The sequence below is a fragment of the Epinephelus lanceolatus genome, chromosome 12 (genome assembly GCF_041903045.1).
Source record: "Epinephelus lanceolatus isolate andai-2023 chromosome 12, ASM4190304v1, whole genome shotgun sequence".
NCBI lineage: Eukaryota > Metazoa > Chordata > Actinopteri > Perciformes > Serranidae > Epinephelus > Epinephelus lanceolatus.
This window is the reverse complement of record NC_135745.1, coordinates 1,487,545-1,504,658: the sequence shown is the minus strand read 5'-3', so window position 1 is coordinate 1,504,658 and position 17,114 is coordinate 1,487,545. Positions and strand designations below refer to the sequence as shown.

At 43.9% G+C, this 17,114-nt stretch overlaps 2 protein-coding genes across 2 annotated transcripts in view; one reads left to right on the top strand and one right to left on the bottom strand.

Annotated features, from left to right (window-relative positions):
- The window catches only part of LOC117271561 (voltage-gated inwardly rectifying potassium channel KCNH6-like), a 414,055-nt gene that overhangs the window by 182,646 nt on the left and 214,295 nt on the right, over positions 1-17,114 (bottom strand). Inside the window, exon 6 of the mRNA XM_078172846.1 lies at positions 15,184-15,263. Within this exon, the coding sequence (XP_078028972.1) occupies positions 15,184-15,263 (80 nt within the window). The remainder of the gene's footprint in view (positions 1-15,183; positions 15,264-17,114) is intronic.
- Positions 16,001-17,114, top strand: part of LOC144465027 (uncharacterized) — a 38,119-nt gene continuing 37,005 nt past the window's right edge. Inside the window, exon 1 of the mRNA XM_078172843.1 lies at positions 16,001-16,279. Within this exon, the coding sequence (XP_078028969.1) occupies positions 16,001-16,279 (279 nt within the window). The remainder of the gene's footprint in view (positions 16,280-17,114) is intronic.

Genomic DNA, 17,114 nt, shown 5'->3' with positions numbered 1-17,114 from the left:
ACTAATATGAATCATGTGAAGTTTGGTGTAGATTGGACCATTTATGCCAAAGCTACAGCAATTTTGTTTTTCATGACGAGACCTCAAGATTCAACGCTCAGCAGTGGGCGCACCATTCAACATTGGGCAAATCCTGCGATAACTTTTGGTCACAACATAGTCACACTTACATACACCAAGTTTGGAGCCAATCAGATTAAATCTGTAGGACAAGTTCTTTAATTCACAAGCCCTGGAAATGGGCAAAAATGCACAAAAGTAAAAGTAAAAAGTAAAAGTAAATTCAAAATGGCAGACTTCCTGTTGGGTTTGGAGCATGGCTCCAAGAGGCTTTTTTGTACGTAATAGAGTGTTACAGGTGACTACCAAGTTTCATACATGCAGGTCAAACCAGCTTTGGGGGCTGCTGAATTGAAATATTCTAGGGGGCGCTGTTGAGCCATCTTGGTGCATCAAAGCACAAAAATCACATCAGACAACAAGACTTGCGACCTGTGATGTGTATGCCACGTTTGGTGAGTTTTCAAGCATCCCTTGTCCCTTCAAAACAACATTGTGTTTCATGGCGAACAAAGCAGCACCACGGTGAGAGCGTTTGATGAAAACTCAAAAGCTTCATTTTTAAGCATCATCAAGGTCTAAGGACTTAGACCAGCAAGTTTGAGGTGGGTCTGATTAACCTGCTAGAAGAGGGACATCAAAGAATGTATAAAGTAACTTTCTGTTGCCAGTAGTTGGCGCTATGGCGCTGATTCAAAATTCCTCTGTAGATGTGTTCAGGGCTGGACTGTCATCATATGTGTGAAGTTTTGGCAAGATATTCCCACATGGAGTCAAGTTACAGCAACGTTTATCATCACGGCAAAACATCAAAGTTCGCCACCAGGCCATGGCCACACCCTTCGACAAAAACTCACAGTTTCCACAATAAAGCATCATCAACGTCTTATGACTTTTTTCACCAAGTTTGAAGTGGATCTGGTCAAGTCTGTAGGAGATGTACATTAAAGTCTAAAACATGACATTTCCCATTGCCAGTAGGGGGCGCTATGTTTATCTCTAATTATTGACATGTAGATGTGTTCAGGGCGGGACTGTCATCAATCCTGTGAAGTATGGCCAAAATTGGAGCATGTATGCTGGAGTTATAATCTACTTCCTGTTTAGTGGCGAGACACCTAACTTTGACGCTATCCCACGGTCACACGCAGGTCGCCCTAATAATTAAAGCTGCAAGCAGTGATGAACGGGCCGTTGCAGTCCATGCTCGTCGGGGCATGCTGCCGTCGGTGGGCGTGCACCTAGATGTCATGTCAGCTGTAAAAAAATAAATGTTATTTCTTACTTACATTTCCAGTATACAGGTAGGCACCCAACCCACGTATTTGTTTTTCCAAAAAGTAGAAGCTGAATACATGCCCAATAGTTCAAGGTCTTCTGGCTCTTTAAAAGTTAACATGGTGTCTCTAGCTCAAAGTATGACGGACAAGAAGAGGTTGAAAGTCAATGAGTTTTGAAGAGGATCTGAAGATTTTCCAATTTACTGCCATTCACACTAATTAGACTGCCACCAGAGCGCCACCTATTGGCCGATTTGCACTGAATTTTGCATAAACCCTCATCGGGCCATGGGACACAATTAGCAAAAGTGTTGTGGTAATCCGACTGTATTTGGTCAAGATATGAAAGACTCTGTTTTGAACACAATGTGCAGGAATTTGTTGTTTGATAATTTGGGCGTTTTTTGGACTATCAAAATTCTTTTAATAACTTTTTGTCAGGAGGGTCCACAGATGCTTCATGCAGAGTTTGGTGCAAATCAGTCAAATCGCCTAGGAGGAGTTCGAAATAGTAGGTTTTTCATTGTTTGCGATTTTGCGAATGGAAATCTAATGCAAAAGTGGGCGTGCCTTACATCACACAATTCAGCTGAATTCTGACAACACGTAAATAGAAGGTTTAACAATGTGCGACATATTATGTGGGAGTTATGAGCCAAAGACTCTTTTGCATTGAAAATAGCACCACCTGCTGGTCATTTTTGGTGTGTGAGTTACAGGAGCCAGTCTATACCACCCCTATCAATTTTATTTCCATGAGTGTTATGGTGTTGGCACAGTGCCAAATATTAAATTAGACGGCCACCAGAGCACCACCTAGTGGCGGATCGGTAAGTCCTTCGTCAGATATCCTCAGGAGGGCATTGACAATAATTATACCAAGTTTCGTGTTAATCCGCCGAACTGATGTTGAGATATAAAATACTTCAATTTAAAGAGCGCCACCTTGTGGTCATCACCCGAACTTTTGTACAGAGTCTCGGGGGCTCATGGGGAAGTGGTAAACTGAGTTTCATGTCATTTGGATACACCAATGTGGAGATATGCAGTGCTTCCTTTTTAGAACGAAATCTGCAGGAAGTTGTTATTTAATAACTTCAGTATTGTTTGGTCTATCGAAATTCTTTTAATAACTTTTTGTCGGGAGGGTCCACAGATGCTGTTTGAAAAGTTTCATGCCAATCGGTGAAATTGCCTGGGAGGAGTTCGAAAAAGTAGGTTTGTGACATTTTGCAAATTTGCAAAAAAAAATGGTAGGCAGAAATGGGCATGGCCTATACCACAAGATTCAGCACAATTCACTGAACGTGTGGATATAAGGTTTTTGAATGTGTGACTAAGTATATGGGAGTTATTAGCCAAAACGCACTTTCCTTAATAATAGCGCCACCTAGTGGTGGAAATTCAGGAGGACAATAGATTATAAAATTTTTCGCCAAGTGTGACTTATATTCCAAGTTTGGTGAGTTTTGGGGTATGTTCAGGCAGTGAAAAATGTGATCATTTTGGCGGAAGAAAAAAAAAAATCAGGAGAAAAACAATAGGGACCTAATAATAGGGCCCTAATAATAAACAGCACGATTACAATAGTGTCGCTCGGGCCCTAAAAATATATATATCTATAGTACATGGATCACAAAATGCCTACCTTAGTTGAATATAAACCCAAATATGACATCTAATGTTGTGTTTTGATGTTTATTGCCTAATTATTTTAACATTCATTCCACCTTGATGCTGTTCAGAATGACAAACACATTTGATTTCTGATGTGGTCAGACAACACATCATAAGAACCAGTTATGAGAGAGAAAAATGTTGTTAATGTACTGCAGTAGTAGTGTTTGGTTCCTCTGACTGATATTATATATGGCATCATTAGATTATTAATACTGAAGCATCAGTGTTAGAGCAGCATGTTACTGTTGTAGCAGGTGCGCAGTTAAGTTGGTCATATTCACTCTTTTTGTTGAGATGTTTTTAGAACAAACCCAGCACACCGGCTTGTCCAAATTACTGGGCTGCCCTCTGTCATTTGGTTTAAATCCAAAACACTCCCACACAGGGCCGTGGCATTCGGTTTAGGAACAAGTTCCATGTTTTTCTCTTTCTCTCAACTCTCTGTTTTCTTCTCCGCCTTGTCTCCCCCTCATGAAGACTGCACTGTGTGTGTGTAGCCCATAGCCCCGCCTCCCCCACAGAGACAAAGACACTCGATGACAAGAGCTTTCCCTCCGTTCATTACACTAATGAACCAACTCACCTGGCTGCCAGACGATGCACAGAAGTGAACGCTCTTGTCATCCACTGTCTTTGGTGGAGAGAGACGAGGAAAACAAACACACATGAATATGGCAATTAATCCCTTTTAATTTACCGTGCAATTAACCGACTTACCAAACCTGTCAGCATTGAGTCGGTACTCTGCTGTCGAGGTATGCTGTCCTGTTTTCTTTTTCTTTTCATAAGTGGTCGATCGAGTTACTGTTCCATTGCATATTGGTATAGGTACCCTGTATGTGTCTCCTATTTTAGTGTGTAGATCTATTGCTTATATGACCTGTGATTATTTTGTTTTCATCTTGCACCATGCACTGTATGTAGTAGATTAATCGCCATTTAACACCTGTGAATATCCTGTTCTCATTTTGCATTATGTACTTCATGTACAGATTACATGAAGACCAAATGAGACATGTGGGTGTTCTATCTGCCTCATTGCACTGTGCGCTCTGTATGGGCATGTGCACCTTGTATGACTGTTTCCTGGAACTGTGAGCACTCGCACTTTGGACGCTGTGTGTGCGTTGTCCCATGGATTTCAATGCACTCTATTTTCTTGTACCGTTTCAGTCTGTCTTTTTATATGTCTCTTTGTAATATTTTAATTTTTCTCTTGTTATTTCTTCTTTTGCCTGTCTCAGGGACTGCAGATGGAAACTAGCTAAAAAGCTATAATCTGGTGCAGTGCATCTTTACTCTGTTGAGTCCAGTGTTCTCTGTACATGGTCCCTGATAAAAAAAAAATAAACCAATAAAAAAAAAAAAAAAAACTTATCGCATATCGCGACAGGCCTAATTATGATTCCCAGTCCCGCCCGCTCCCGCTGACTTCTTTTCCCATCCCGTCCCAGTCATGTGAAGAATAATGAAAGTGATTCCCATCCCGTGGGAATCCCACGAGAATCACGTGACCCATGGGATTCCCAAAAAAATGTCAGCCTCTACTCCAGACTACAGCACACAAACTTTCAGACGCAGCCTAGCCTTTTCAGAGTCCATGGATGCCTTGCAGCATTTGAAATCTTTCTCCTCTATCCTGCTGGGCTGAAATGGGCAGAGGAGCAATCCACTTCTTCAACACTCCACAAGAGGCTAAAGATTTTCACAGAGTCCCTCAATGGCTAAGAACTTTGTTTTTTCAATAAGATAACAGGTTAGTTTCACAGCTTATTGTGTTTTTTGTGGATATGTTGCCATGAGTGAGGATGGCAGGATTGCATACATTCAAACTGTCATCTCAGGACGTAAATGTGCCTTTATTTCTATCTATGCTCCTTCTCAGTATGAACCTGATTTCTTCCCCAATCTAACTACAGTTTTATCTCATCTTCAAGATTTCTCATTAGGCACAGACATGAACACTTGTGTAAATATAGCATTGGATAAATCTACACACCATTCTACCGCTGCACAATTTTGTGCCTGTAGGGACTTACAGGATTTTCTCTCAGTTTTCAGTTAAACTTACCTATACCGTACAATTAATCCCACATGTAAACAGTACACCTTCTACTCAGCCAGACGACAGAGTTTCTCCAGAATAGATTATTTGTTAGCTTCATCTGCCTCTTTCTCTGAAAATACTTGATGTGCTGATTAAACCCTGCTTTTTATCAGACCACAGCATAGTCTCAGTCCATCTTACACTTCTGGGCACTCCCCCTAGAGCATCACGCTGGCATTTTAATACCTCTCTTCTCAAAAACTAAGAGTTCTGTGAATTCTTTAGTAATGCGTTATTGTCCATTAAGGGTTCAATAAGAGATTCATCAATATCTTTCCCATCTCATCTTAAAAAAAGCCTATAAATAAATGAACTGGAGGATACTCTGGCACAGCTTGATGCCAAGCGGCAGGCCAAAGAAACTGATGCTTTATTAGCCAAAATATCTACAATTAGAACTGAGCTGAATTCCTTACTGATGCATAGAACCAGGAGAACATATTATTTCAGTGGATTTAGCTTTAAGACTGAAACAAAATGTAAAATATTCTTACATTTCCACTACAAAAACACCCCTCCGCACCTTAACTGAACCGGGTGAAATTAATTTGGCATTCAAAACATTCTATACTACCCTATATAAGTCTGAAGTAATGCTCACACCATTTCCCAAGCCTAACGAAGACCTTACCCAATGCAGTAAATATAGACCCTATCCCCTCTCAATGGGGATGTCAAACTCTATGCTAAGGTCCTTGCTACATGCCTTGAAGCATATTTGACAAAATTAATACATAGTGACCAAACCGGATTTATTAAGACCCAATTAGCATCTGACAGTGTGCGCCGCCTCTTGCATATCATTCATGCTGCAAGTACAATTGATTTTCCCTGCTCAGTCCTGTCTTTAGGTGTAGAAAAAGCCTTTAACAGGGTGGAATGGGATTATCTCTGGGCCTCTCTGGATGTATTTGGTCTAGGCTCAAAATTTATTGAGATGATCAAGGTCTTGTATTCCAATCCTTCAGCACTGGTCTACACAGGAAATATTTGTTCCGCCCAGTTACCTATATCAAGGGGTACCCGTCAGGGGTGTCCCCTCTTCCCATTACTTTTTGCCCTCTCCAGACTCTATAGTTTTATTTCTGGACCCCCTGCACCTCTATCGGTGGAAAGCATATGGTGTAGGGACCTATCTTCTGTGGGTGAGGAAGAGATCTGCTGGAATACTGTATGGGAGAATTTACGTGATACTTCCAAAAAACCCCAATCACCAATTAATCCACTTCAAATATCTACACAGGATGTATCTGACTCCCAGGAAAGGTCATGCAATGAAAATAATCTCCTAACTGCGACCTTTGTTAACTTAATGTATCGGGGTCATTTTTACATATGTTTTGGGAATACCCCTCTGTAGTAGCCTTTATGCGATATATATGTTTTACTCTAAGTGATATGCTAGAGGTAAATATTCCATTGTCACTAAAATTACTTTTACTTAATGATGACTCTACCCTAGAATTGTCCCTACAGCAGAAGTGTATATTATGGGTTGGGCTACATTTTTTCCTTGGTTTTGGGTTTTTTATTCTGTTTTCTTTTTTATTAATTTCCCAGAAAGGGAGAGATCTAGGATGGGATGGTAAAGGGGTCGCCATGGGGAGGGAGAGGGTGGATGAGGGTTGGGGTGGCTGTTATGTTATGCCTTATGTTCTTATGTTAAGAATTTGTAATGTCTGAAAATCTAAAAAGTGTAATTTCACTTATATATGGTCAATGAAAAAACTGATAAAAAAAATGCTGATTTACATGGGCATTTACAAATCGCCTGTAGAGCATTTTAACAGGCTACTCAGTCATAATCAAAACAGATGGACACTGTGAACAAACTGACAGAAAGGTCTGATAACATTTTAATAAATCAAAATCAGATCCAACAGGATCTATTTCTGTGACTTCCTCGACAAACTGTAGGATGCTGGAAACTGTCTGACTTTACTGCTGCTTTTTTCCTCACCATCTGCTGCTGCTGCCACTGTTGGCTGTCGTCCACTTTCCAGGCGAGGCACAATTCATCTCAAATGAGCAAAGAGAGAATATGCTGTGACAGCTACAGAGATACTGTATGAGCATATCCAGACTGAATGCATGTCAGATATTCACCTTTTCACTCAAACACAGGCTTCTGTTAGTCCAGCAAAAACATCAGGACATTGCAATATTCTAACACACAGGCAAGGAGGACAGTATTAGATAGCAATGCATCTGTAATAATGTCGACTTGGACCAGTTCATTTTAAAACCAGAGAGTACAAATTCATGAAACTTTTTAAGATGTAAAGAATGGAGGTATGGGCTTTATCTATATACAGTAATATATCAGGGTTTCCTCACACATTAATTTATTTGTGAGTTCATTACGCTGGGTTTAAAGTTTCCTTTCACTTGCCTCTGTAGCAGCTGATTGACTGATCAGTTGTCCTTGCTACATCTCAAACTCCACTAAATGCCGCTGAGGATAAAAGAACTTATGAGAGTTTGGCCCACGCTCCTTTCACAGACCCACCAAAACCTTAGCATTTTAGAGGACATAGAATGATACAAAAGACACACACACACACACACACACACACACGTTTGCTCAAGGTTTCTTCTAGTAATTGGCATCTATGTTTGAACACTTTCTCAACTTCTTTGATTTGGACAGATAGTTCTTTGTGGTCCTTTAAATTTTTTTAGTTCTTTGGTGTAGCAGAAACTTGTTTTTTTCATTTGTTTGTTTGTTTTCTTTTTCTTTTTTCTCTCCAAGTACCATTCAATGTTGGAAAAATGAGTTTCAGTTAAGTCATGTTGGTCTTGCAGAGCTGACTGAATCATGCTGGTTAGTGATTTTTTTCTGGCCGTTATCTTCAGATGCCATTGTTTGGAACTCATGATTAAAAGTATTAAAATGGCTATCAGAAAAAATTTATAATTATTAAAACTAATTATCAATTATATTATATTGAATTAAATTGATTTGATCTACATTAAAGCACATTGTGGGGCATCACCTACTGAAAAAGGAAAATGATAGCCAAATAAATAATTCAGCCTCATTAAATATACTAAACTGTCAATCTGGAACACTGATTAATAATCAAAATAATAATTATAACCAACTGTATCAATTGTAATGATTTAGGGATTTAAAGTTCTTTACAGAGCAAAGGTTGGCATGATTCACTTATGTACTGAGGTTATTGTTCTTGGCCCCAAACACCTCAGAGACTCTATCTAATGACATAGTTTCTCTGGATGGCATTGCTCTGGCCTCTAGCACTACCTTAAGAAACCTCAGAGTAATATTTGACCAAGATTTGTCTTTTAATTCCCATTTAAAACAAACCTCAAGGACTGCATTTTTTCATCTGCATAATATTGTGAAAATTAGGCCTATCCTGAACCGGAAAGATGCAAAAAAATACCTCTAGGCTGGATTACTGTATCTATTACCTATTATCTGGTGTTGGGATTCACAGGACCACAGATGATTTGTCATTTGTTAAAATCTAAACTGAACATGTGAAGACTTTTCTTCTCTGCGTGCTCTTTGTTATTCAAACAAAGACAGCTATCTGACACTCATCTCCACAGGGGGAGAGACCAGTCATCAAAACTTGATTGGACAGGACTTTTACAGTGACATGTGACTCTGTCATGTCACAGGCATCTGTAGAAGGTCTGCTCCCTTCAGACAATATTTTCTCTCGAGCAGCCCACACCTCTCAGCCAGATAACCAGACCCTTGTTCCATTGCCCCAAACCACTAAAGGGAGGGCAATTGCTCACAGACTCTCTTCTTCCTGGACCATGACTTGCCCATGCTCAAGGGACAGGCAAACCTGAACCAGAGAAATTAGACTTGCAAGCACAAGGTTTGCAACTAGCTTTCTGGCAACAAGGAGAACCAAGTGGGTTAGCATCCAGCGTCTAACTCTGTAAAGACCTTGAGCGACCGGCTTCCTCAGAGTTCCACCTTTGGAACAAAGGACACACCAAACACTGCATCTGGAACCACAGCTCTTTCCAGCCTTCTTCCGCCGGCTAACAAAGCAGCACACCACCAAGTGACTCTTTCTTCCATCCATTCAAGGATTGGTAACGCAACAACTGGCCATAGCTTTATCACAGCTTTACAGGCTAAGCAAGACTGTTTAACTTGCTGTATGTGATTTAATGCGGTCATTCAGTTATTGTTGTGATTGTTTGCAGTTAGGTCATTGGTTAGTTGGATTTGCCAAAGCTAAGTGTTTAGTTTGCTAATGCTGTTCACAGACAGATTCTTGCACACAACTAAACAATGTGTGCACTAATCCAGACCGTTTGCAACAGAAATCACATTTACATAGACTCATTAACAAATAGGCTTTCAACAGAGCTACACCCAAAGAGGCAACTCAAAGTTCCCACTTCTTTTCCTTTGTCTTTGTCCTGACCACACAGTCAGACCTCCCTTGATCTGAAGCCAGCTTTGATTCGGCCATCTTGTAGTTCTCTGTTATCAGCCATTTTGTTTTGTAGGCCAAACGGCCCTTTGATCACCACACCCGCCTTTGTCTCTCTCTCTCTCTCTCTCTCTCTCTCTCTCTCTCCCTCTCTCACACACTCAAACACACACACACACACACACCAAGGTTGTATGTAGTTTGTTAGTTAGAATTTGTGTGTTTGGTTTTGCTTTGCTACTTTATGAATAAATATAATTCTTGGAATCATGCCTACTGTCTGTTTAATGTTGCACAAGGGTGAATAAATAGTCAACCTCTGCTGTGTCAAGAACTCCGAAATCTGTCATGTTTTACTATTAATTCTGGTTAAGTTTAAGTTTAAGTTAAGTTAAGTTTATTTACTTTATTAATCCCCCTGAGGGGAAAGTCAATGTTTTCACTCTTGCTTGTCAATTACACACAGGTCCGAAAGACACACACATGCACAAACAGGACCTATACATGCACAAAGTGGAGAGATGTCAGAGTGAGGGGGCTGCCCTTGGTGAGGCGCCTCGAGCGGTTGGGGGGGTTCGGTGCCTTGCTCAAGGGCACCTCGGCAGTGCCAAGGAGGTGAACTGGCACCTATCCAGCCACTAGTCCATGCTCCATATTTTGGTCTGGATGGGGACTCGGAACAGGCGACCCTCCGGTTCCCAAGCCAAGTCCCTATGGACTGAGCTACTGCCGTCCCAAAAAAATTTTTCATCAGTGGAATGTCGGCCATATACCTCGCTTGACCAGTTGATGTGATGGGAGCCAGAGGACACGCTGGAAACTATGGTCATTATTTAATTATTAATCAAAATTCCAAATTAATAGTTTAACGTATTTCATGAGACTATTATCTTTAACTGGCTATCATTTTCCCCTTCCAGGAATGGTGCCCCACAAGGTGATTTAATGTGAATTAAGTCGCATTATTTAACATAATTAATAATTATTATTAATAAGTGTTAATTAATATTTTATCAATTTATAAAATAATTTTAATTGTTATTAATAATAATAATTATTTCCGATAGCCAATTTACAACATTAATGGTGTCCCCATGGTGAGGTCTAATATTGTTGTTCCCAACATAATTGGTGCCTTCGTATGACGCCTAGAAATGTTGATTCCTACATACTGCCTCCATGTGACGCCCTAATTTATGTTTCCAACACAGGTAGCTCTAACTAAGACTTTAATTAGACTGTGACTTGTACCAGCCCCTAGTTAGGCTGACTTAGGCCTCGTCTGCCAGGGGACCTCCTATAAAACACCGAGCACCTTCTCTCCTTCTCTCTCTCTCTCTCCATCTCTCTCTCTCCTTTGGTAACACTCATGTTCAGTTACTGCATCTTGCTAACTCTTCCGCACTGCATGTCACTAACTCAGCTTCTTCACCGAAGCCTTTGTGCTCCACTCTCTCGCAGGTTAACTTATATCACAGCGGTGCCTGGGTAGTGTGACATGTTGGTTGTGCTGCTGCCATGGTCCTGCCAGATGCCTCCTGCTGCTGCTATGATTAGTTATACTTTACTTTGGTCCATACTTTACTTACATACTTACTTTCTGCCAGTTTATACTTCTACTAAAATACATGTTTTGAAAGAAATACCATACTTTTTACTCCACTATATTTATCTTACAGCTTTATGTAATAGTTAATTTCAGGTTAACAATACAACTCGCACTCGTCGTACTCATCCGCCTCCGCTTATCCGGGTCCGGGTCGCGGGGGCAACAGCCTCTGCAAAATAGCCCAGACAGTCCTCTCCCCAGCCACTTTCATGAGCTCTTCCGAGGGAACCCCGAGGCGTTCCCAGGCCAGCCGGGCGATGTAATCCCTCCAGCGTGTCCTGGGGCGGCCCCGAGGTCTCCTCCCGATTGGACATGCCCGAAACACCTCCCAAAGGAGGCGTCCCGAAGGCATCCTGACCAGATGCCCGAACCACCTCAACTGGCTCCTCTCGATGTGGAGGAGCAGCGGCTCTACTCCGAGTCCCTCCCGGATGTCCGAGCTCCTCACCCTCTCTCTAAGGCTGAGCCCAGCCACCCTGCGGAGGAAACTCATTTTGCCTGCTTGTACTCGCGATCTCATTCTTTCGGTCACTACCCAGAGCTCGTGACCATAGGTGAGGGTTGGAACGTAGATCGACCAGTAAATCGAGAGTTTTGCTTTCTGGCTAAGCTCCCTTTTCACCACAACGGACAGATTAAGCGTCTGCATCACTGCTGACGCCACCCAAATCCGCCTGTCAATCTCCCGCTCCATCCTACCGTCACTCGTGAACAAGATCCCAAGATACTTAAACTCCTCCACCTGAGGCAGGACCTACCACCCGACCTGGAGTGGGCAATCCACCCTTTTCCGGCTGAGGACCATGGCCAAGGACTTGGAGATGCTGATTCTCATCCCAGCCGCTTCACACTCGGCTGCGAACCGCCCCAGCAAAAGCCAGAGGTCACTGTTCAATGGAGCTATGAGGACCACAGAATCCGCAAAAGGCAGGGACAAGATCCTCCCGTCACCGAACCTGACACCCTCCACCACTCGGCTGCACCTATAAATTCTGTCCATGAAAGTTATGAACAGAACCGGTGACAAAGGGCAGCCCTGGCGGAGTCCAACCCTCACCGGGAACAGGTCCGATTAACTGCCGGCCACGCAAACCAGACTCGTGCTCCTTCAGTACAGGACTAGCAAGGGGCCACCAACCCCATACTTCCGGAGCACCCCCCACAGGATGCCCCTGGGGACACGGTCGTAAGCCTTCTCCAAATCCACAAAACACCCCTCCAGCATGACGAAAACCACATTGCTCCTCCTCAATCTGAGGTTCAACTATCGACTGGACCCTCTTCTCCAGCACCCTGGAGTAGACCTTACTGGGTAGGCTGAGGAGTGTGATCCCCCTGTAATTGGAACACACCCTCTGATCCCCTTTCTTGAAGATGGGGACCACCACCCTGGTCTGCCACTCCAGAGGCACTGCCCTCGATGTCCACGCAATGTTGCAGAGGCTGTCAGCCAGGACAGCCCTACAACATCCAGAGCCTTGAGATATCCAGGGCAAATCACATCCACCCCCAGGGCTCCGCCGTCACGGAGTTGCTTCACTATCACGGCAACTTCTGCCCCAGAAATTGGACGACCCACCCCCAAGACCCCTGGTTCTGTTTCCTCACTGGAATACGTGTTGGTGGGATTGAGGAGCTCCTCAAAGTATTCCTTCCACCGCCCAACAATGTCCCCAGTTGACGTCAGCAGCTCCCCGCCCCCACTGTAAACAATGTGAGCAAGTTGCCACCTTCCCCCCCAGACGGTTTGCCAGAACCTCTTTGGAGCTGATCGATAGTCTTTCTCCATGGCCTCACCGAACTCCTCCCCCTTGAGTTTTTGCCCCCGGGACTGCTGCTGCTGTGCTCCGCTTGGCCCGCCGATACCCGTCAGCTGATTTTGGAGACCCACAGACCAACCATGCTCTGTAGGCCTCCTTCTTCAGCCTGACGGCTCCCCTCACCTCTAGTGTCCACCAGCAGGTTCGGGGATTACCGCCACGACTGGGCCCAGCGGCCTTGCGGCCACAGCTCACAACAGCCACCTCGACAATGGCAGAGCGGAACAAGGCCCATTCAGACTCAATGTCCCCCTCTGCCCTCGGGACGCGGTCAAAGCTCTCCCGGAGGTGGGAGTTGAAGATCATCTTGACAGGTTCTTCCGCCAGGCATTCCCAGTAGACCCTCACTGCTCATTTGGGCCTGCCAGGTCAGTGTGGCATCCTCCCCTGCCACCAGATCCACCTCACCACCAGGTGGTGATCAGTTGACAGCTCTGCTCCTCTCTTCACCCAAGTGTCCAGAACATATGGCCGCAGGTCAAATGATATGACTACAAAGTCGATCATTGACCTGCGACCTAGGCTGTCCTGGTGCCACATGCACCGATGGATATCCTTATGTTCGAACACGGTGTTAGTTATGGCCAAACTGCAACCTGCAAAGAAGTCCAATAACTGAACACCACTCGGGTTCAGATTGGGCAGGCTGTTCCTCCCCATCATGCCCCTCCAGGTCCTGCTGTCATTGCCCACGAGCGTTGAAGTCCCCCAGCAGAACAATGGAGTCCCTGGTCGAGGCACTATCCAGCACCTGTCCCAGGGACTCCAAAAAGGGCGGGTACTCTGAACTACTGTTCAGTGCATAAGTGCAGACAACAGTCAGGACCCGTTACCCGACCCGAAAGCACAAGGAAGCAACCCTTTCGTCTACTGGGGTGAACTCCAACGTACAGGCAGAGAGTCTGGGGGCTATCAGAAAGCCCACCCTGGCCCTCCGCCTCTCACCTGGAGCAACTCCAGCAAAGGAGAGAGTCCAACCCCTCTCAAGGACTTGGGTCCCAGAGCTGGAACTATGTGTCAAGGTGAGGCCAACTATATCTAACCGGTAGTGTTCAACCTCTTCCACAAGCTCCGGCTCCTTTCCCGCCAGAGAGGGGACATTCCATGTCCCAAGAGCAAACTTCCGTAGCCGAGGGTTGGACCGCCAAGGCCCCCGCCTTGGTCTGCTGCCAGATCCACAAAGCACGCATCCCTTCTGGATCCCTGGGCCTGCAGGGGGACAAGCCCATGTAGGCGGTTCAGGCTAGGCCCGGCCGAACCCCATGGGAGAAGGCCCAGCCACCAGGCGCTCGCCCACGGGCCCCAACCCCAGGCCTGGCTCCAGGACGGGGCCCCGGTAACCCTCCGGGCCGGGTACACCAGTTTTTCTGTTGTCCATCATGAAGGGTCTTTTGAACCGTTCTTCGTCTGACCCTTCGCCCAGGACCAATCTGCCATGGGAAACCCTACCGGGGCAAAATGCCCCCGATAGCACAGCTCCTAGGGTCATTAGGACACTAAAACTCCTCCACCATGATAAGGTGACAGTTCGCAAAATATAATCAAATTAAATCATAATATGAGTAAGGCTTTAATGGTCCCCAGAAGGGAAATCCACAAACTATCCAGCAGTAGAATGTAAAGTGATATATATCAAATTTAGGCCAAACATTTATTCAAATGTCATTACCACACTGGAAGGAAAAAAAAATCTTTCAGTCTACTAATGCCACAACTATCCCATTGTCTAAAACCAGTATCAGACAATCCTGGCTGGAAATCAGGATTGTTCATACATATGTATGTATGTCATCTTTGCCAATAGGCTGCTGGCACAGTCAACAATATCAATGTCCGGCCAAAAATTTGGTGCATCCCTTATTTTTACATTATCATTAAGTAAGGCAATGAGAATTTATAGGCTAAAAATATAACTGAAAAACCACAAGCCACCAACTTGACCAACCCCACATCTTGGACAATAGAGCCCTACTTTGCTGTCTGGAATTTTGGTCATTGATGTAAAACTAAACTGTGTAACAACTAAAACTGTATGTAGAAATTTTCAGAAAGGAAATTAAGATATTAATGTTGCAATAATGTGCTGCATTAGTGGTTCAGAATATCACATTTTATTTTCACAACCACTATTTTAGTTCCCTTACATGTTGGAACATATTGCATCTTGGGTGTATGTGTGTGTTTCTGCATGTGTTACCTGGCTGTTGGTCAGGCAGCGCGAATCTGTGTCCGATGCCCCGACTGGCACACTGCTCTTTCTAATGGTTATCATTCCAGCTGAGGGAGAGGGAAAAGCTTTTGTTACAGTGTATCAAAGCTAAATTAAATGCAAATTAAAAATGAAGAAAAAGATTACAACAAGTAGTAGTAGTCATCATCAATCAACGGCTAAATTTTCTTTTTTTCATGTCCATGTTTTTAAGTCTGAATGACTGATAGAGACAACAGTTTTTGAAATTGATCCTGTATTGAGCAAGATCACTGCAGCCGGCAGCAGTGAAACAGGCTGAAATAAAATATTAATAGGGGCAATTATGCATTGTCATTGTACTTCCCTAAAAGTGCTTGTTTTTTGCCATTTAACGGCACAAATTGTCATTCTAAGTGTCTCTTGGTAAAGAGATCCTTTATGTTTAACCAAAAACAGCCCCAAGGAGAGTCACGTGAGAGGGAGCAGCAACATGGCCGCTTGAGAAAGAGCTGTGGCTGCTGATGCGGTATTTGTTAAAATAGATTGAGATAGCACAAACGAATCAATCTCTCCTGAACTGTTATTTATAAGCTAACCGGCAATTATGCCACCAAAACCATTTCCGACCACAAGAAGCACCACAAAGACCGGATCAGCGCAGAGCAATGGCGACAAGGACACAATGGACCACGCTGACGCCGCCAGGCCAGATGTGGACAATGCCACATGAACGGCGGACATTGCCAAAATATACACACTACTCAAAGACACTTCTGAGAAACAGGAGGGAAAACTGAGCAGTATCCAGCGAGCAACTGCCGCTATGGAAAATAAACTGGCTGAAATCACTGCACGAATTGGCAATGCAGAATCTCGGCTGGATTTCCTGGAAGACGCAAACAAAGCCATGGAAAAAGAGCCTCCTGCAACAAAGAGTGAAGTGGATCAAATTGACGACCTTGAAAACAGGGCCAGACGGAACAACTTAAGGTTCGTCGGCTTCCCCGAGGGCTGCAAGGGCCGGGACGCACTCTCCTTCCTCCGCGACAACATCCCACAGCTCCTGGAGCTCGACTTTCCCGGCGGGATTGAAATTGACCAGGTACACATATCCATCGCGAGGCGATGACCAGAGGGTGACATCCCGCCGCGGGCCATCATCACCCGATTCCTGAAGTTCCAGAACAGAGAGCAGATTACAGAGGCCGCCTGAAGGAAGGGAAAGGTGTTATGGAACGGACACTCGAGACCGGTTGCGGAGACGCGTGCAAAGTTCAACCAATGTAAGCAGCTGCTACATGAACGCCGCATTAAATTCTCACTCATCTATCCTGCCACACTGGTGGTTAAACTACCTGAAGGAAGACGCGAGTTTGACAACCCGAAGAAAGCGGCCGGCTTTATCCACTCCCTTCCATCATCCAGCAGCTCTTACTCCTAAGATAAATAACGTGCGCCGGTGAGATTGATTGCTATTATTTGGACTTTTATGTTAATTTCCACTACACTCCCTCCTACAGTAAAGCATTTCTGCATATGAATTTACAACTGTAAATGGTATAATGCACATGTAGGTGAATATGATAACTTGACTTATTTCTGGAATACTGGGACTGTATGATCTATGAATCACGTCAGAAAATTGTAATATATTGGTTAGCTTTGTATTATTATTTTGATTGGACTGGATAGGGACTTTTTTTTCTTTGTCCTTCCTCTTGCTCTTACTTTTTGTCCCATTATAGTCCAGGGAGAGACGTAATAATTGATCCTAATCTCACTTAGTTTATTATGAGGATGTCTACTGCAACACAGCTCCCCTTAAAAGCCATCACTGCTGGCAACCACAGACCTAAGTGTTTTTTTCTTTGGTGATGTAGCGCTATTAGAGCACCGAGGGGTGAAGTTTTCTTCTCACCCAGTTTTTGGACTTATTT